At 42.5% G+C, this 21,160-nt stretch overlaps 1 protein-coding gene across 2 annotated transcripts in view; it reads right to left on the bottom strand.

The window, feature by feature from the left end:
* Window positions 1–1,894: 1,894 nt before the first annotated feature.
* The window catches only part of RDH10 (retinol dehydrogenase 10), a 42,649-nt gene continuing 23,383 nt past the window's right edge, over window positions 1,895–21,160 (bottom strand). For both annotated transcript variants that reach the window (XM_005306793.5, XM_005306794.5), the window contains exons 3-6: window positions 10,498–10,596; window positions 6,760–6,905; window positions 5,528–5,659; window positions 1,895–3,282 (exon numbers count right to left, since the gene is read on the bottom strand). In XM_005306793.5, coding sequence (XP_005306850.1) covers window positions 3,159–3,282; window positions 5,528–5,659; window positions 6,760–6,905; window positions 10,498–10,596 — 501 coding nt within the window. In that variant the 3' untranslated portion in view covers window positions 1,895–3,158. The remainder of the gene's footprint in view (window positions 3,283–5,527; window positions 5,660–6,759; window positions 6,906–10,497; window positions 10,597–21,160) is intronic.

Raw genomic sequence — 21,160 nt, 5'->3', positions numbered from 1 at the left:
TTTACTTTTGTGGCAGCCAGTTCTATTTCCCATTCTTTGGGTACTTTTGTACTCAAGTAGAAGCTGAATGACTGTTCAGAGATCTATTTCATATGCAGCATTTTCTTCATGAGGGTTTGCTTTGGGAGGGAGTGTATTCAAATCACTATAGACAGGCACAGGCACACTTCATGGCTCACGTTTTAAAGGATTGCCATTTGTGCCCTGACCACTGGGCTTTGTTAGTGTCACTAAGATGAGAAAATGAATAAAAGTAATATTTGGGGGCGGCAGGTTTCTCAGAGAACTTCCAGACCAAATATGCAAGCAACTACACCTCTACCCCCATATAGTGCAACCCGATATAACATGAATTCGGATATAACGTGGTACAGTAGTGCTCGAGGAGGCGGGGGGGCTGTACACTCTGGTGGATCAAAGCAAGTTCAATATAATGCAGTTTTACCTATAACGTGGTAAGATTTTTTGGCTCCTGAAGACAGCGTTATATCAGGGTAGAGGCAGTGGCAGATTAACAAATTTGCCACACACACCCCCCCCCCCCCCCCGCCGCATGAGCTCACCTCTGCTCCCCTGCGGCAAGCCTGGGGAGGACGGGGGGAGAAGGGGAGTTGCGGCGTGCTCGGGGAATGGTGGCGGTGGAGCAGAGGTGAGCTGGGGTGGGGAGCGGTTCCCGGCCCCCCGGGTTACTCCCCGCACCCGTGGGCCCCAGCTCACCTCTGCTCCACCTCCTCCGAGTGCGTCGCTACTCACTTCTCCCTCCCTGCCTCCCAGCGCTTTCGCGTGGCAAGCCTGGGAGGGAGGTGGAAGGAGGGAAGCGTGGCGCGCCTGGGGGGAGGAGGCGGCGGGCCGGGGATTTGGGGAAGGGGTGCGAGCAAATTTGCCGCCCCTGCAAATTTGTTGGCCTAGGCGATAATACGCTGCTGGGTAGAGGTGTATTTAATTTCAAACTCAGGATGTTACAGCAAGAAAATGAGGGGAAAACAAGAAGATTCTACAATCAAAAAACTTAGTTAATTCTAGAAAAGGACAGAGTCCAACTCATTCCGGTATAACTGTATAGGGCTGCCAGGGACTAAGTAAAAGCTTATTAAACCAGTTCCAATTTGAAGTCACTATCATAAAGAATAATTTTTACAATAACACAACACTTGTCTAACTTAGGAAATGAAGCAGCTTCAAGCTAGCTTCTCCCTCCTGTGTTACCAAATTTGCTCCTTTGAGAGAACTTGTATTTTCTGTAATGGTAAGAAGTATAGCCTTGAAAAAACAGCACTTATTTTTTAAAAAGTTGGTTGTTTATATAGGGGGATATGGTACAAAGACTAGTCTACACCCAGTGTATTAGTTTCTAAACAAACTGAAGTAGCATATAGTCAGTGCAGCACAATCCCCTCATATGCATGCTGTAACAGCAGTACTTATTGGCATTACAGTATATTTACTGAAATAAGCTATAGACACATAAGCATCCTTTAGATTGTTACAGAATAACTGTATGCACACTAGGGGGTTACAGTGCATTGTCTATCAGTTTCTGAACAGATGGAGTTAAAGTGCTGCCAAAAACCAAAACCAAGATTGTTTAGGTTAGACAAATCATAAACACATATTTTGAGTGGCTTCTGTAACCAGTTAGTTAGTGAAAGAGTGATTTGATCGCTTTGAAACACTGTAACCAGAGGCCTAATCCTGCAGTCCTTACTGAGGCAGGACTTTCATTACCTTCATTAAAGGGTTGTACCACCAGGTTCTAGAACATGCAGAAAGTTAGTTCAGTAATGAGTAACTGTTCATTATTTGAACTACGTTGATGCCAAAGGCCATGTAACTGATATCAATAAGTTAGTACTGTGACATCAATAAGCCGTTCAAGGAAACATCCTGATTACGGTTTAAGTAAAAGGTGGCTCACTTTAATAAACAAACATTGGTCACTATTTAACAAGACATTCTAAAAAAGTAATCACATAATTTGTTTGATAGTAATTTACAAGTGGATGGTATACATTAAGATACAGAGGTAGAAGTTCACTTTTACAATGTTTCACTAATACACAAATTACCAAATTCAAGGCACAAAATTGTTTGCTTTACAAAAAATACTGTAAAAATGTCATTTGCTGTTCTACAATGCAAATACAACTTTCAAAAAAAGTCTTTACACCCTTCCATATTCCACATGTAAAGTTGCATCAAGCATTATTTTCTCTTTCTTTTGCTAATAGTTGGCACAAAACCAGAACTTACATAAACAATTTGTATCTCTGCTGGAGTTGCTTTGTATTTTAGGCAAGAGCCCAGCTACAGAAATTTAATACAACTTCCTCAGAGGGTGTGGTGATGCGGGTGCAGTGGGGCTGATGGAAGGAAGATTAAGAAGGAAGAAAAAATGTAGTTTATTAGGGCAGGAGTGATGGACAGAGCACATTTCAGGTCAAGTGACTTGAAAGAGTTGGATGGTTTAAACCACAGACCGCATTTCTCAGGAAAAAGAAAATGAGATGCCCAATACAGCTTTGCTTTGAAAATATTCCAAAGACATCTATTTGCCTTTGAATTGGAGATTTACAAATTCCTTTTTAAACATAGAAGGCATGCAGTCACTACATAAAAGAATGACACCGCAGGTCAGCCATGGGTCCTTTACAGCTTGGGTTAACATGTAGAAAGATGCATTCATAATCAGTCCTTGAATTAGCTAAAAAGGTCACGCGTAGGAGTAGTTTAAATTGCATGATTTTGTTTTAATACAGAGAGAAAGAAAAAGCCATTTCTGAAACACTGCATCTTCTAGTTGTAGACAGCTTTTAAACATTGGCAGTCTGAGGAAAAGATCTCACACAGTGCATCTCTACAAAAAAGTAGTATAACTAGCTTTACTGTACATACAGTAACAGTCTAAAGGACAATGGTGGCAGCTACATTTTAAATTCACTTTACCTATCACATTTTCCAAGTACTCTATAGTCAGTTTATTTACAGCATGTAAAAAAAACCATTGATTTTTAAGTTCAATACACAGGTTTAAGATCAAAGAGAATGCCACAGTAAAATGTTGACATTTGCATCAGCTAGATGCAAGTGCACTTCAGAACTCAGTCATGTAACATTTTTGATCATATTGAGCTACAAATGCCAGTCCGTACAAAACAGTGTTAAATTCCATTTTTTGCTTCATTGTTGTTTGTAGCCTGTTTTCTTTGAGCAATGAAAGGGTACATACACTTGTCTGCTCCCAAGAACCGGTACATGCACACAACTGCTTCAAAGGGCAGGATGCTGAAGAAAAGGGGAGAGGTTATAAATCTGTTATATGGCAGTGGAATGAAACTTACTGTGTACCATGATCACTTTTATGGAGACATAGTTTAGCCATTTCTGGGCTACCTAAGGGACAAAACATTTTATGTTTCTCATTTCACTAGGATATTTATGAAGAGAATAAAAATACAAGTCAGCTCAAACTACACAAATAGACTTTCTTTTGTGTCCTACTCCTTTCCAAGCCTTTAGCATGGAACCCCTAAACCCTCTTAATGACCTAGCCTGTGCTGGCTCTGTCACCTTCTTGTTTAAAAACAAAAGGTCTGCTAAAATCTAAGCCTCCCCTCGAAGCAGCATTAGCAAAATAAGACATTGTACATTTAAGAGATACAAAACTCCCAAACTGTAGAGATAAAGATGTGCAGTAACTCCATAGCTTAATCACTTGCTGTCTGTCACAACCCATATCCTCATCTTTTGGGCCTAATTTTCCCTCCCATAGAAGATACCCCAAAACAAGGAGGACTGAGGTTCCCCTCAGTCTTCTCCAAGGAAATTCCAATGGGGAAAGCAGGCTTTCCACACTCCTCCCTCCACTCATACATATTTGTATTACCATAGCAACCAGAAGTCCTAGTTATGCACTAGGTGCCAAGTAAGCTGTTGGAAGCTGAATGGCTGCTGGATTGGGACCAATGAGGCACACAGCAGGATCTGAGCTGTTAGAAGTCAACTCCTCCACTGCTGGAGCATTGGGAGGTAGATGTTGCTGATGCAGGTTCTGCTGCTGATGGTAGCACTGCTTGTGCAGTAACACTGGAAGAAGGCCTTTGATCTAACTGCCGCTGCCTGGGGCATGGATTGCCCAGAAGCTGCTGAGAGGGCCTTTGATCTCCCTGTTGGAAAGCTGGAGTGCTGAATGGGAGACAGCAGGAAGGGCCTTTGATCTGGCTGCTGATGCTGCATGGAGCACTGTCTGTGCAAGAGCACTGAGGCAGCCTCTGAAGAAGCCACTGAGCATGCTGCATCTCCAGCCAGTTCTAAAGGAGTTGCAGATAAAGCTTCCAACTTGTTGCCAGAAGAGGCACAGACTCCCTCCCGAGAAGGGCTGACATGATGCTGAGGAACAAAAACACCTCCTGGACTCTTGGGTGTGCCTGTCCACCATGATCAGGAGCTGCTGCATTATGAATGGAGCAGAACCCTCAAATGCCTAGGTCCAAATTCCTCACAAGAAGGCAATAAGAAAGGGTTGGAAAAAATAAAATAAAATAAAACTTTGCGAAGTTTTAAACACTCTTCCTATGTGCTGCATACTGGAGAATAAAAATCTAGGAATAGATTATCTGTAGAGCTGCCAAAAAGCAGTATGAATGGTGTGCTGCTCAAGTGGGTGGAATCCAGTCAGCTCCTTATGAACAATTGGTCAGGTTCTGCCTCTGATATTGAGATGAAACCCCAGTGCTGGAATGCCCAGCTTAGCTACAGAGAACAGATTCCCTCCACTTAAAAAAAATATATATATATATCACTCAACTGAATGGGGAGAAAGGAAAGTTTTTGTTCCCCTGCCTTTTCAGGCCGAGTAGTAGGTTCTACTTACAGATTTCCCCCTCTCCCACAAGATCTGTGTAGATCCCAGGGAATGTGCAGGAGCCTAGGGCCTCCGCATTGACTCTGGGGCTTGGCTGCTACAGATTCTTCTGCTGGCAACTACCTCAGGACACACTCATAAAGGGGTTCTACAGCGTGGAAGATTGCGGCAGGGAAATTAGTGGAGGCCTTGGCTACACTTACCCGCTAGTTCGGCGGCTGGCAATCGAACTTCTGGGTTCGACTTATCGCGTCTAGTCTGGACGCGATAAGTCGAACCCGGAAGTGCTCGCCGTCGACTGCGGTACTCCAGCTCGGCGAGAGGAGTACCGCGGAGTCGACGGGGGAGCCTGCCTGCCGAGTGTGGATCAAGGTAAGTTCGAACTAAGGTACTTCGACTTCAGCTACGTTATTCACGTAGCTGAAGTTGCGTACCTTAGTTCGAATTAGGGGGGTAGTGTAGACCAAGCCTCAGGCTTTTCTGGAAAAGGGAACTCATCCTGTAAGTCCCCAGATCCATGGAGCTCATGTTGTGTAAAGTGATCTTGTGAGCCAAGGCAGAGATCTGTGCATAGAACTCCAGGGAAACAGGCCTCTCACTAAGCTTTTTGGATTTAAATCTGTACATTTGTCTGAAGTGCTTAGTGGCTAGTATTTCATAAATTACCTTTTCATGAAGGTTACCATGTACATCAAGCGAGGTGTGCAAATCATAGGCTGATCAGTAAGGATAGCTCTCATAGCCTGCTTTACACAGTAGTCTGGTTTCAGAGGTGGGAGGAAAGGCTCAATTTCTTTTCTGAAAGATTTCATTTTTAAAATAGGTTGACAAAAGTAGATAGATGACTTTTGGTAAAAATCTGTTTACTTCATTAATAATTAAAGCACAGTGTCTAGTTCTAGAGTGTATTAGCTCACCTGTTTAGAGTATTTAAAAACTAATTATTTAATACTCAAGTAGCAGCAACTTTGCAATGATGTTGTATTAATATTTTAGCTTCGTTTAATTATAAAGACCATCGATAATCATAGATTTAAGCTACACACAATACATATAATTTGATCACATGTTGTTCTATTAAGTGCCATTTTAATTCAATATTAGGAAACATTAAATTTTAGTGTCGCTGGCGTGTATGAAAGATTGCTTCAGGTAAAGACAATCTCAATATTTTGCTGGCATAGATCCCTGCCAGGACTACTGTTAGAAAATGCATGCAAGAGATTAACACCATTTACTGTGGCTAAAATAATGGATATTTGTATAGCACTACAACCCAGAATGTCAGAATGCTTAAAAAAAAAATAGTAATAATAAAAAGCAAGTATCATAATTCTTACTTCAAAAACAGAAGCTAAACTCAAGGGAAGTAATTCAACTTGCCCTGGATCACACAGCAAATCTGCTATTGCCATATCAACCCATTGCCCATAATACCTTTAATCACTAGAATTTTATTGGTATTGGAATAAATGTATTTTGAGTAACATCTAACTTCAGGCAGATTACATGATACAGGGAAAAAATACAAAAGTACATTACACAATTGAAACATTTCTCTACACACTACTAGTAAGAGATTCCCCAAATCAGTAGTCAGTCACTGGACAAATGCTTGACCAGCACCTACCCTGAAGTGCACGTGTCCCCATCTCATACCCATCTTTACTGCCCCCATCGCACACCCATCTTTAACACCGAGAGGAGTTACATGAATAAAGGTACTGCAGGTGTCATTTTAACTGTTTTTTCTTTCCTATTAATTTGCAATCCCAAACCTCACTGTTTTTTGGGGGGGTTTAAATAAAAAGTGCTCAGAATTAGAGGATTAAGACTAGAGTTCCAGTGGTGTGGAGGGCAGGAGGGAGAGAGAAAGAATATGCAGTTGGTCTACTCACCTGATTCTACATCCTCTGAACATTCCTGTGTCTACAAGGTAAGGGCAGACCAGGGTTGTTTTAATGCCATCTTTGTCAGCAGCCTTCAATTCATGGCTCAAAGATTCATGGAAACCTACAGCTCCAAATTTGCTGGCACAATAATCCTATGTAGGCAATGAATTAAGAAGAAATAAGACTGTATCACAAGGAAGCGTATAACAGATTGAATGGGCCTATCCTTTTATCCTTTCAATCAAAGTTAAAGGTGATGATGTAACAAAGAGTAAATAATATTAAAAGGAAAGGCATATTTGATGTGGTTCTGTGTAGATCTATTTTCAAAGTGGCAACAAGATGAAAGATGTGCATTGAATACACAGCCACATCATCCCAAGTGTCATGTTACATTTAGGGCAGTTAACACAAGAACTCCGTGAAAGCAGACAAACTTGAATTAAGTATCAAGGAGATGACCTTTGAAGTGTATTTAAGTGGCCTTATTCAGCAAATTACATGGATACGGCAATTTGTTTAAAATAAAGGTTAGAACAAGAGACTAGAGACACAGTAGCTAGTAATACTACTTTTAGAGTCAAGTTCTGAGCGCATATAGTCCTGGAGCCAAAAACTCCCTACTGTAACTCCCCACTGAACGTCCTCTCGCTTAATGTTGTTTCGATCTTACGTCCCTGCTCAATTACAGAACATGCTCCATTTAAAGTTGTGCAATGCTTCGCTATAACGTCGTTTGGCTGCCTGCTTTGTCCACAGCTGGCAGCCCCCCTATCAGTTCCCCTACGCTCCCCCCCACACCTCCTGCCCGCGGCAATCAGCTGGCTTGTGGTGTTCGGGGGAGGGGAGGAGGAGCAAGGACTGGGCGCGCAGGCTCCCCCCTCCTTCCTGCCTGCGGCAATCAGCTGGCTTGCGGTGTTCAGGAGGCAGGTGAGGGAGGGGGAACCTGCGCGCTGTGTCCTCGCTCCTTCCTGCTCCCTCCTGCCTTCTGAACGCTGCAAGCCAGCTGATTGCCACGGGTAGGAGGCAGGGGGGAGGAGCAAGGATGCGGCGTGCGGAGTAAAGGGGGAGGGGGTGAAGAAGAGGTGGGTTAAGGGTGGGGGCTTGGGGGAAGGGGTGGCATGGGCGGGCCAAGGATTGAGCCCCCCGCCCCTGGTGCTTGTAGAGTAGGGGAAGCTGCCACTGCTGCTGCGCAATGTGCTTCTCCTAGCCTACAGCACCTTCAGCCTCCTTGTCTGCCTCATCGTCTCCAGTGCCAGTGGGTTGTGCCTGTGTGGGGTAAAGTGGGGGCACCTCCCAACTATAGTATTGTACTGTATGGCCAAAAAAAAAAAAAAAAAATTTTCCCTGGAACCTAACCCCTGCATTTACATTCATTCTTATGGGGAAATTGGATTCGCTTAACATCGTTTCACTTAAAGTCGCATTTTTCAGGAACATAACTACAGTGTTAAGTGAGAATTACTGTATTTTTAACCCTGGATTTAAACACATCACTTAAGTTGCTATGGAGCCTTGGGCAAGTTACTTAAATTTTGCCTCAGTTTCTCAACTGTAAAATGGATATAGCTTTCCCATCTCAGAGGTGTTGTGTGGATTGAAGTCCAAAAGTTACCTAGTACACAGCTGCAATTCTAAAATTTCTATTAGGATCATCCAGTAGAGAGATACTCGAGTGCTGATCAGTTCAAACAAGCATACTCTCTAGGCCATATGGGTCCACTGGAAACACTAAGACGGGGTCCTATAATCTACAAAGTCTTGAGAGCGATGCTAATTTAAGTTTTATTCAGTGGTGCAAGCAGAAATCATTTCTTACTGGTACGCTGCACTCATGGGAAGGACACGTGACTTCCCCGTGACTCCTCCCTGCCCCTGTGTGCTCCCCGTCCCCTCCCCATGATCCACATCCACCCCAGGTTACCTGGGGGGGGGGGAGAGGGGAAGGGGGAATTTCTGTCCTCCTCCCACTGCGCCAGAGACTTCTGCAGTACAGACCCCCAGGCAGGAGGACTCAGGAGACGCAGCTGCATGGAAAGCTGGGGGGCGGGCTCCTCCTGTGTCTTTCCGGTACTCTGTATCAGCTATAAGTAACTTACTGGTACAGCATACCGGACCGTACCACCGTACTTGCACCACTGGTTTTATTTCTATTCAGGGACTTCTACAATTCACAGGTATTAACCGGGCCAGCCCTAGAAAAGCTTGTACAACACTCGAGTGTTGCGAGTGTTTTGCCAGCAACATGGATGAATTTTCAGTGACTATAACTATTTGCAATGGATTGTAATGGCACAGGTGTAGCTCATGCTTGTTGCTTTCCAGTCCCTTGGCTCCCAACACAACTGCAGTACACCGAAGTCTTACTGCCTATTCTGATGCACCAACAAGTTATGCAAAAAGGCCAAGATTCAGAACTGACTAGTGGTTTTGGGTGCCCAATCGGACATACCTTAAAGGGGTCCGATTCCAGGTCGGCACTCAGCATTTTCTGAAATATTAGGTCCCTTTAAGATGTCTCAGAGTAGGCACCCAAAAAAGTCACCTGTCACTTCTGAAAATCTTGGCCTAAAAGCTTCAAGAGTAGCGTGAAGACACTTGCGCTTAACTCTCATCCACATTCGCAGGGTAGTGTTGTACCCAACAAGCATATATGTTGTGATAACACACAAACTAGTGGCCACCCAACTATGATGTTTTAGAACATTGCATTTGCTGATTGATAATGCAGTGCATTGACAGTGGTTGCTGCACACAGTCACTTTAAGGCTATGTCTACACTATCTGCCTGAATCGGCGGGTAGAAATCGATCTCTCAGGGATCGAATTATCACGTCTCGTCGGGATGCGACATTCGATCCCACAATCGGCACTTGTACTCCACCAGGGCAGGTAGGAGTAAGTGCCGTCGACGGGGGAGCTGCGGAGGTCGATTTGCCGCCATCCTCACAGTGGGGTAAGTCGGCTCCGATACGTCAAATTCAGCAACGCTATTCACGTAGCTGAATTTGCGTATCTTAAATCGACACCCCCCCCCCCCCGTAGTGAGGACGTATCCTTAGGAAGGTACTCCGGAGATATGTGAAAATTGCGTATAGGCTCACAGTGAATAAGACTCCTGCTAGTTCTTTCAATTTGCTAGTTAAATAAAGCCCCCCACCTCCCCAAACTAAGACATTAAAGAATTGTTCTTGGTTTCTGAATGCATTTGGTAAAATTGAAGTGGGCAAAAATCAATGTAATATTTTCATTGGATGAAAGTTAGGTTTGGCAGAATTCAGTGTTTACTGTTTTGATAATTTTAATGGATAATATTGAGGTTTGCTTTAAAGCATTTTTTGTGAGTTTCATTGATTTAAATTTTCACAGTTGCAGGAAATTGGGTGGCAGCAGTCAGACAAATTATATAATGACAGTAGATGTTGAGCTTCAAAAAAAGTTAAAGCTTTATAACTGTTAAAACAAATTGTCAACATCACATGCCAAAATACACAAAGTAAATATCCTTTAAATACACTAATAATTTCTCAAGCAGCATTTTTCTTACTTTGCCTATTTGTAAATTTTGGTAAATATCGATGGAGATACCTTTTCATCGGTTTGTGTGTGTACAGTAAAACTGGCATTTACTGACAAAAATCTAATATTTCCAAACCTACTTATACTACATTGTTAACAACAGGAGAAGGCATTTATCATTTGTGATAAAGCAACATATAATCTTTACTACACAGTTAAACAAACCTCCACTCCTGCAGTACTGAACAGTCCCAGGGAACTTGCAACTGTCACAATGTGTCCATGATTCATCTCCAGCATCTTGGGAAGGAATGCTTTAGTGGTCTATAACATGAAAGAAAGAGTGCACACAAGTCTATTACTGTAAGAATAAAGCATTAGTCATTCTAAACCTCTATTCCAGTTCAGTATCAGATGCAAGATGATTACACACGATTTTGAACTTCTGAGTTTTTCCAAAATTAATGCCAACAGAAAAACTATACTACATTCTTCACATCAGACTAAGGGACATAGAGGATTATAGCCTGAGAAATCCTAAGGTTAAAAGATCAGTTCAACTCAGACATGTTTATTTTTCTACGAGAGGCTAGTTACCCCGTGAAAAAAAAAAAAGAGAGAGAGAGAGAGAGAGAGAGAGAGAGATTTTGACCCTAAAATGGAAGTCAATTTTATAAAAAGGAAAGGAAAGTGTTTAATTACACCATAGCTGTGTTAAGACTAGTGAAAGTTACCAATTTAAGTTGCCTGTTGGCCAGGTGTTTTGTAAGTTGGGAGGTTCTTGTGATTTTTATCTGATTTACTCATTATCTTCTTGAGCATTTTACAAGAGCAGAAAACCTTGCCTCCAGTATTTTGGTTAGATTACCTTCCACATATAAGCTAAACTACCTATCTGTTAATCTCAACTACTCATCTCATGGTTATTGGCCAATATATTATATAATCTAATGATATATTATTAATTATAACAATGCTTATAGACATGTCTATGTTTTTACTGTAAGACTTAAGAGTTTCAAAATTCAGTAGTAAAACTTCACTTAAACTAGAAGCTTTGCATGTTTGATTTTTGCCCACTTCAATTTTACCAAAGGTTATTGCACTTATGCTATTCAATCTTAGAACATTAAGAGATCTGATTTAACATAAGTCAAGGGATTCAGACTCTGGGCTGAATCTCCTATTATGCCCAAAAGCTAATGTAAACCCTGTACATGCTAACAGACTTAACTACCCAATAACTATATTGCAAGTAGTCACACATTTCTAATCTGAAAAGAAAGAAGAATCAAAATGTAAAGTCTCACTGATAAAGCAATTTAATTGCTTGGGATTAAATAGCAAGATGTCCAACAGCAGTTACAAAAACACCCAAAACAGACTACTGATACAATATTTTAATAAAATTGCTCTTACCGTCATGATTTACATTAGGTTCTAACACAATAGCCATGATCAAAGTGTTCTTAAACTACAGCAACCTCAGGTAGTTATAAGAACAGAGGAAGTTATTACTTTTAGAAGCACATTTCTGGTTAATAACCAGGTCCAATGAAAATCATACCAACAATTCTTGATCTCAACACCAACTACCTCTAGCAGGGCCATTACTTTAATCAAGTCAATACCACTGAAGACTGTTTCAAAATTGCTTTAGTCTTCCCCAAAAACAAAAACTTCCAGCATAAAACTTAGATCCAGGCTCAAAGCACATAAGAGCCCCAGTAAGTATTTGCTACTTAATTGATGTCAGCTGCATACTTTATTTAAGTGTAAAGCTACAGCTGGATCCATCTAATTCCATTCTTACGCCGTCTGCATTTTCTAATCAGATGTCAGGACAGTTTTGCTTCAACAATTTTCACATGTTCTTGTACTACATTTTTGCCTGCAGGTGTTAAATGACTAATCCAAACCCAACTCCACACAAAAGAACGTTTTCAGTGGACAGCTGGCAAGTGATAGAAGATTACACAGCCCCAACTCTTGCCTCTTCTGTTGATTCCTATACATCTTTTAGGTTCTGTTTCAGCCATATAATTAATTTTTCCCCCCAGAAAGTCTGAAGTGAGCTCCCTTTTGTTTATTCCTCCCGTCATGGCAGGCCACGGTAAACTTCTTACGGAGTTTGAAACAAGAGTTCAGTTCACTTGCCAGACTAATCTGTGCCAGGCACACAGAGTTCCAACTTCTCTTCCCGTGCTGCATGGCAACAGAACCACTTGTTCCAGGGCAGCCTGGTCTGAAGTGTAACAGGCTTCACCCTGAGGGTAGAGTTGTTTCAGTGTGGGTTCCAGCCTCTGACACTATTAAGTTATCAGAAGAGGTGTCCTATAAATCATTCTCTTACAGTGTTGACGTGGATGGGAATTGGGAGAAACACACCAGAGATTTGAAACCATCTATATTGTATCAACTGACTAGAGGCCCATTACAATGGGCTGAAAGCAGCCATAGCTACACGTTGCTGTTGCTTCCTCCACAAAGCTCTATTTGTGTGTATCAATCCTGAGCTGAAACTTTTCAGCTAAAGGAAGGCCCAAGATTACAATAAAAATAGAGACACAAAGTGGGTGAGGTAATATCTTCCATGGGACCAACTTCTGCTACAACTGCACTGCATACAATAAAACAGATGCAATTTTTAATAATTTTAAATATATCCTATCTCCTAGAACTGGAAGGGACCTCGAAAGGTCATCGAGTCCAGCCCCCTGCCTTCACTAGCAGGACCAAATACTGATTTTGCCCCAGATCCCCCAAGTGGCCCCCTCAAGGATTGAACTCATAACCCTGGGTTTAGCAGGCCAATGCTCAAACCACTGAGCTATCCCTCCCGCAATAGTTGAGCTAATAGAGTTCAGAGTCATCTAAACAGTTGGCTTAGGTAGTTTGTATGTTTTGAGTTGTCATATGCTGTCATATCCCTGTTGTACATTTTAACTGGTGAAGTGTCCTCTTAAAAGATGAGCCCAATAGCTTGTGTGGATAGTGATAACTGCTACTGTTTGGCTACAAGCATCCTATGTAGACTTCTCATTTCCATTAAGCCTTCCTCTTAAGTTGTTTCAGAGGGCAGAATTTACCCCTGCTGCAAGCTGGGTTTATTCCTTCCAAAAACCTGCAGATGCCTTTTGATCTCTGCACCGAGGCTCAGTGCTTCCACAAATCCTAGTCTCCACTCCCTTCCTTATGAGAGTCATGCTCCCATATGGTCCCCACCGAGAGCTTCCCCAAACCCCTTATGGAGACTTTCATAAATAACCAACCTTCCACACAAACAGACTTTACTAAAATAAGACAGGAGATCTACATTACACACTTATAATAATAATTAATGGAGATATCCCATCTCCTAGAACTGGAAGGGACCTTGAAAGGTCATCGAGTCCAGCCCCCTGCCTTCACTAGCAGGACCAAGTACTGATTTTGCCCCAGATCCCCAAGTGGCCCCCTCAAGGATTGAACTCACAACCCTGGGTTTAGCAGGCCAATGCTCAAACCACTGAGCTATCCCTGCCCCCCACCCCTACAAAGGAGAAAGGACCATAAGCTGTCTAAAATCCTACCTGCCACATGGGGCCACAACAGTGGTACCCCTACCTCACCCAGCAATACCATCAATGTATCCTGCCACACACTCAACCCAGCAGAAGAGTCTGTCCTATCTCAGGGACTCTCTTTTTGCCCCACCACCCCCACAAACATGATCCAGTTCTGCGGTGATCTGGAAGCCTACTTTCACCATCTCCGACTAAAAGAATACTTTCAAGATAACACTGAACAGTGCACGGATACACAGATACCCCCCCCCAGCCCCCCAAGAGCACAAGAAGAAGAACTCCAAATGGACTCCTCCTGAGGGTCGAAATGACAGTCTGGACCTATACATAGAATGCTTCCGCCGACGTGCACAGGCAGAAATTCTGGAAAAACACATTGCTTACCTCATAACCTAAGTCGTGCAGAACGCAATGCCATCCACAGCCTCAGAAACAACTCTGACATTATAATCAAAGAGGCTGATAAAGGAGGTGCTGTTGTCATCATGAACAGGTCTGACTACCAAAAGGAGGCTGCCAGACAACTCTCCAATAACAAATTCTACAGGCCACTTGCCTTAGATCCCACTGAGGAATTTACTAAGAAATTGCACCATCTACTCAGGACACTCCCTACACTAATACAGGAACAAAACAACACACCCTTAGAGCCCCAACCGGGGTTATTCGATCTACTACCCAAGATCCACAAACCTGGAAATCCTGGACGCCGTATCATCTCTGGAATTGGCACTCTCACTGAAGGACTGTCCGGATATGTTGACTCTCTACACAGCCCCTACACCACCAGCACTCCCAGCTATCTCCGTGACACCACTGATTTCCTGAGAAAACTACAATACATTGGTGATCTTCCAGAAAACACCATCCTAGCCACCATGGATGTGGAGGCTCTCTACACAAACATCCCACACACAGATGGAATACAAGCTGTCAGGAACAGTATCCCTGATGATGCCACAGCACAACTGGTTGCGGAGCTCTGTGACTTTATCCTCACTCACAATCATTTCAAATTTGGTGACAATATATACCTCCAGACCAGTGGTACCGCTATGGGCACCCGCATGGCCCCACAATATGCCAACATTTTTATGGCTGATCTGGAACAACGCTTCCTCAGCTCTCGTCCATTCGCGCCCCTTCTCTACCTAAGCTACAGTGATGACATCATCATCTGGATCCCTGGGAAGGAGACTCTGGAAGAATTCCACCACGATTTCAACAGCTTCCACCCCACCATCAACCTCAGCTTGGACCAATCTACATGAGAGGTCCACTTCCTAGACACCACGGTGCAAATAAGTGACGGTCACATTAACACCACCCTATATCGAAAACCCACTGACTGCTATGCCTACCTTCATGCCTCCAGCTTCCATCCTGGACACACCACACGATCCATCGTCTACAGCCAAGCGCTGAGGTACAACCGCATTTGCTCCAACCCCTCAGACAGAGGCCAACACCTACAAGATCCTCACCAAGCATTCTCAAAACTACGATACCCACACAAGGAAATAAGGAAAAATCAACAGAGCCAGATGTATACCCAGAAGCCTCCTGCTGCAAGACAAGCCCAAGAAAGAAACCAACGGAACTCCACTGGCCATCACCTACAGTCCTCAGCTAAAACCTTTCCAATGCATCATCAGTGATCTACAACCTCCCTGGACACACAAAAGCAGACGTAAAGGTAGCCATCCTGTAGCAAAAAAACTTCAGGACCAAACTTCAAAGAGAAACTGCGGAACTTCAGTTCATTTGCAAATTTGACACCATCAGCTCAGGATTAAACAAAGACTGTGAATGGCTAGCCAACTACAAAACCAGTTTCTCCTCCCTTGGGCCTTGGCTACACTGGCAATTCACAGCGCTGCACTTGCTGCGCTCAGGGGTGTGAAAAACATCCCCCCTGAGCGCAGCGAGTGCAGCCCTGTAAAGCGCCAGTGTAATCAGCGCCTGCAGCACTGCACGCTTGCTCGCAGCGCTGCAAGCTATTCCCCTCGGAGAGGTGGAGTACTTGCAGCGCTGTGAGAGAGCTCTCGCAGCGCTGGCAGCATGACTACACTCGCGCTTCACAGCGCTGCCGCGGCAGCGCTGTGAATCCGCAAGTGTAGCCAAGGCCTTGGTGTTCACACCTCAACTGCTATAAGAGGGCCTCCTCCTCCCTGATTGAGCTAACCTCGTTATCTCTAGACTGATTCTTGCCTGCATATTTATACCTGACTCTGGTAATTTCCACTACATGCGTCTGACAAAGTGGGTATTCACCCACGAAAGCTTATGCTCCAATACGTCTGTTAGTCTATAAGGTGCCACAGGACTCTTTGTTGCTTTTTACAGATCCAGAATAACACGGCTACCTCTCTGATACTAGAATCAGTGTGTTTGTCACAGGATAGGCTCTTACAGGCCTACCCATTGGTCCTTCCAGCCTCTCCTCTCTACAGGGAAAAAAATAAATAAAAATCGCCAAATGAAGTTATTCCCTCCTGGGCCATGAATAGTCCCCAAATAAGAAAGACCTGACTGGCCCAATCTACATCTGTGATCAGTGCAGCCTCCTCCATGCTCTGGTCCCCAGTTTCCTATTGGTTATCTAAGGCAGGTAGGCCTGGTTTCCAGCTGAGCTACAGTTGCCTTAACCTCACCGATCCTTAGTCTTTTCCTGCCTAGTTCCTGAGTCCTAAATGCAGCATAAGGGACTGAGCGCTATGTGCCTCTTGGGTGGCCCTGCTGCCTGAAGTTGGGAGACGTAGATGGACAGTATAGCGCACACCAGTCTTCAAAAGTGGTACATGCGAGCTCTCCACAAAATATTAAGCTACAGGAGACTCGCAGTACAGCCAACCTAAAGCATTCAAGTCATGAGTCAAGCAAAAAACTCATGAGATTATTAAAATCACATGACTTGAGCCAAACAGATCTCAGGCTTAATTGCATTCTGCTTTTCTGAGCTTCCCCCTCCCCTACTTTTTCCCTTTGCAGCCAGGATGGGTAGAAATGTAGCTTTAAAAAATAAATACCATTCTTTTATATTCATGTGACTCAGAGCTGGTGCTCTTAATAAAAACCACACCAAATATGAGACTTGCCAACACTAAATATGAATCCACTGATGATCACAGAACAGTGGGTGGAATGAAGTTAAGCATGATATGGTGGGTCAGAGCAGACATGCTGTGATAGTGATTATGAAAAATAAACTTTAGTTAAGATTTCTGTCAGTCAGTCTATTTGTTCTAAACTACCATGTTTATACAGAGAGTTAGAAGGAATCTAAGACAACTTTCTAGATTGTTTTCAGAGTAGCAGCCGTGTTAGTCTGTATCCGCAAAAAGAAGAACAGGAGTATTTGTGGCACCTTAGAGACTAACAAATTTATTAGAGCATAAGCTTTCGTGGACTACAGCCCACTTCTTCGGATGTCCGAAGAAGTGGGCTGTAGTCCACGAAAGTTTATGCTCTAATAAATTTGTTAGTCTCTAAGGTGCCACAAGTACTCCCGTTCTTCTTTTTTCTAGATTGTAGAATAGTTCACCAAGGAAGCTAATGAAAGACCCACTTGAAATGCAATGGATGATGAACAACCCAGATGATTGACTAAACAACTCTTTTCCCAACTCTAATTTTTATGGATTCTTTAAATCAATTCCTTGCACTCCAAGCAGCTTCCTCATAGCTTCTGAATACATCACTGAAAGAGCGTGAACGATCCCTACAAGCTAAAATCAATGCTGTTTCCTGTGCACACAGCTTTAATGACTTATTAGACAAATGTGTGAAACTGAACAAGCATTTACATGTCATTTCATAGCTTTAGTAATCTGTTCTCAATCTTTTGGTTTACGGCAAATTAACTTCTAACAGTCTAGCACTTCTTCCCTCCCCTTCCCCAAATTCTTTAGTTCCATTCTTGGTGCTCTTAATGAAACAAAACTCAAAAGATTGTGCAACACAAAGAGCAGTGCAGCTGCAGTGTCAAAACAAATTAGTCTAACGTACAACAAATCAGAATATGAAGAAATACCATGTTTGGGAAAGTCTGATTTTTTAATTAAGTTTTGGATTAATTATGTTTTAAAGTAGTAAGTTAAGCATCACAAAATGTTAGCTGTATGCAAGTTCAGGACAATGGATGCAAAGTGCAAAGGGCTCATGAAAGTGGGAAGAGGTCAATGCCACACCATGTACACAAAATTGTCTTGATTTCATCAAAAAGGAGCAAGAAAGCCTGTACCAGCTCAGCAAATATAAATTTAGGAAAGGGGCTTTACAATACAGTGGAAGTTTTCATAACTTCTGACTCTTCTTTCAAGTGCCTAACAGCCCCTTTGCACCATTCTGGCAGCACAAAGGAGCTGGTTAAACTGGCTTTACAGCTATGCAGGAATTCCCCCTATGTTGTGGAATCTGAGTGACACAATAGTTCCATATTACTACCACCCTCCTTACAGCCGCCTCATATAAGGGGAATGGTTAGAGGAAAGGAGCATGATTATGCTTTTTACTCTAGGGTCTTGTCTACACAGGGAAGTTTACCAGCATTACTATAGCTGTGTAATCAAGTCCTCCTGTTCTTCATATTGCTATAGTTCTATCAGTATAGTAATGTCAGTAAATTTACCCATGTGGACAAGCCCTACCTATTCTCAGCTGTCAGAATTGCCCATTGGACAGCAGTGTAAATTAAAGTAGACACTGAGTGACTCCATCTTCAGCTGGAGCCCTTTCCTTTGATTCAAAGTCCTGTGTTAAGCACAGCTCAGCCAGACCAGAGAATTGAAAGTAGTCAAATAAGACAGGTCTGATTTAGAAATTTCCACCAAGCCTGCAGCCATAGGGAAACTCACCTCAGTAAGGACCAGATGATATGTTAGCTACTCATGTTCAAATGCCACATGGTGCAGCGTAAAAGCTGCTTCTTGTAGACTGAACTCTGGAATGAGTAATCAAAGATCCTGGAGGAATGGGGCACATCAGAGGTTTTAGCCTCCTCAGGCAGAACAGGAAACCATCACCTTAACTCCCTTTACAAACAACCTTCTCTAGACATACTTCCTGTGCATAACCATTCAACAGAACTACTACATGCCCCAACTCCCCGCACAGCTGTCCATGGAGGGTGGAGAGAGACAATGCATCTTTAGCCTAGCAGCTGGAGTACCCAATTGATGAGGCACAGCCGGCAGAGGCAGATTCTCTTGAACCAGCTCTGTATTACACATTCGATTATGGAATAAACGGACTATGTGAAAAAGACAAGAATCAGTGGGCTTGTCACTGGAAACATGGAAATGTTTTCAACTATGATGTTACAGCATGATTTGTTCAAAAAGACAGCTTCTTTAGATACATTTTGTAATTTCAATCTAACTTCATTTACTGGACTACAATTTCAGAGCCATCCCAACAACAGTTGAGAACACACAGGAAGTTATCTGTAGAACCCTATTATAGTTATTTATTCATAGCAAGCAAACTATCTCTCAAAACTGCAGCTTGACTGAAATACATTGATAGAAGTCAAGGCTTTATTTTTTTTAAATCATTTTACCTAACAGATTCCAATCCAAACTGACCAAATGGAAGTTTAATGTATGGAGAGCTATGAAAAACATAGTAACATTTTCAAATAACTGATCAACACATCTTTTTGAATATGCTGAAGATAATATTTTTAATTAGTAGCAAGACATTTATAGAGGGGTTTAAATTTTAGGATACGAGTGGCAACTGTGCTAAAGCTGAGGTGTGTGCAGTATTAAGATCTGTGTGAGTTGGAGAGTGCACAACAGAGCAAGAATTGGGGGGAGGTAATGTGGCACCATCAGCAGTAAGCAGAGCTAGAAAAGTAGAACAGCAGGTCAGCCAATTGCACAGTAGCGTGAAAAGAAACCTGGTACATAGTGTTGAAACAGACAGTTTTAGAGTCTGTCCCCCCCCCCCCCCCCCATACAAATCTTTATACCCACACCAGCTTTTCTATCACATAAGTTATTGTCTGCAACATTTCGCCACAGTCACAGCATGGGGATGCCAAGCTGGTACAAAGTTGCTGCAACCCTTGTCTAGCCAGAGAGTAGCCTGTTGAGCCTGGTCCAGGATCTATGATCATGTGTGGACAAGGAGGCAGGTACAGCAATGGATTCCTGGATTTGCTTAGCGTGTTAGACTCTTTCCAACAGATGCTTCCATTTGGTAAGAATGTAATTTTCAGCTCCCTGGCAGCACTGTCCGTGCACGATAGACCAGTGGCTTCATCCAAGGCTCAGTTTACAAGGAGTGCAGACACCTGCCTGGAACTGTCGATCAGAGAGACTTCACCACAAAAAACATATGTGACCATTTTAAGGGGTTGAGGAAATTAAACGGTTTCTTGGTTTATTCTATTGTGTGATGATCATCTTAGATTCTAAGCCTGATAAAAATCTTTTAATTCTGCACCACAATTTGGAATGGATAGTTTTTTTTATCTGAAATAGTTAATTTATACCGTTCTCTGATTTACATATAGATTGTTTCCGCTCTCAGGGATCTGGATGCATCAGAAGATTCATGTGATTTTTCCTCAAGTCAGACCTTTATGAAAATAGGTATCTATTTTAAAATATGAACGGAAGCTATTCTAGAAATCTCCCTCATTTGTGTCTGAAACAGGCCTTCTATTCACAACAGAAAAGCTAGACTTTCCAATGCTTTATTTCAAAAGAAGTCCCTTAGTTATTTAGCTCCTAGCAGGCAGTACAACCTTCAATTTCTCACTAAAGCTTCATTTGCCCTTCACATAAAAGACCCACTGTTTAGAAACCATGGGGATTCGTTTAATATTGAACTGCAACAGTAGTTAATACTTAACATACATGCACAGTAATATTGTTACAGTTGCCTTGCAACCAGAAGCTCATGAAAGAGCAAGATGGACTTAAAAAAAAGTCTATAATGATGACAAAACAAGCAAGCAAAACCACGCTTCCCCCTCCCCACCCCCAATATTAAACATGCTTGCTGATGAGGTGAAAATAGAGAAAGTTTGTCCAGGCTCAGAAGCTGGAGGTAACAAAGTAAAGGTCAGTAGATGGAAAACAAAAGAATTTGCGGTAGCATAGAAAATATTGGTCTTAAATTATAAATAAAAGCATAGTTTAAGACAAAATATATGAATCGTTTCCCTCCAACTCTGCATGAAATTTTGTTTTTAAGTTACTTGTTTTAACATTTACAGTTCTAAGAAGTTAACCTAGTGTACGTGAAATAATGGTTAACATTCTTTCCTTCTCACTGCCCCCCAAATGGATATATCAATATGGGTTACAGCA

Source organism: Chrysemys picta, chromosome 2 (genome assembly GCF_011386835.1).
Source record: "Chrysemys picta bellii isolate R12L10 chromosome 2, ASM1138683v2, whole genome shotgun sequence".
In the NCBI taxonomy this organism is placed as follows: Eukaryota; Metazoa; Chordata; order Testudines; family Emydidae; genus Chrysemys; species Chrysemys picta.
This window is presented reverse-complemented; position numbering and strand designations above follow the sequence as displayed.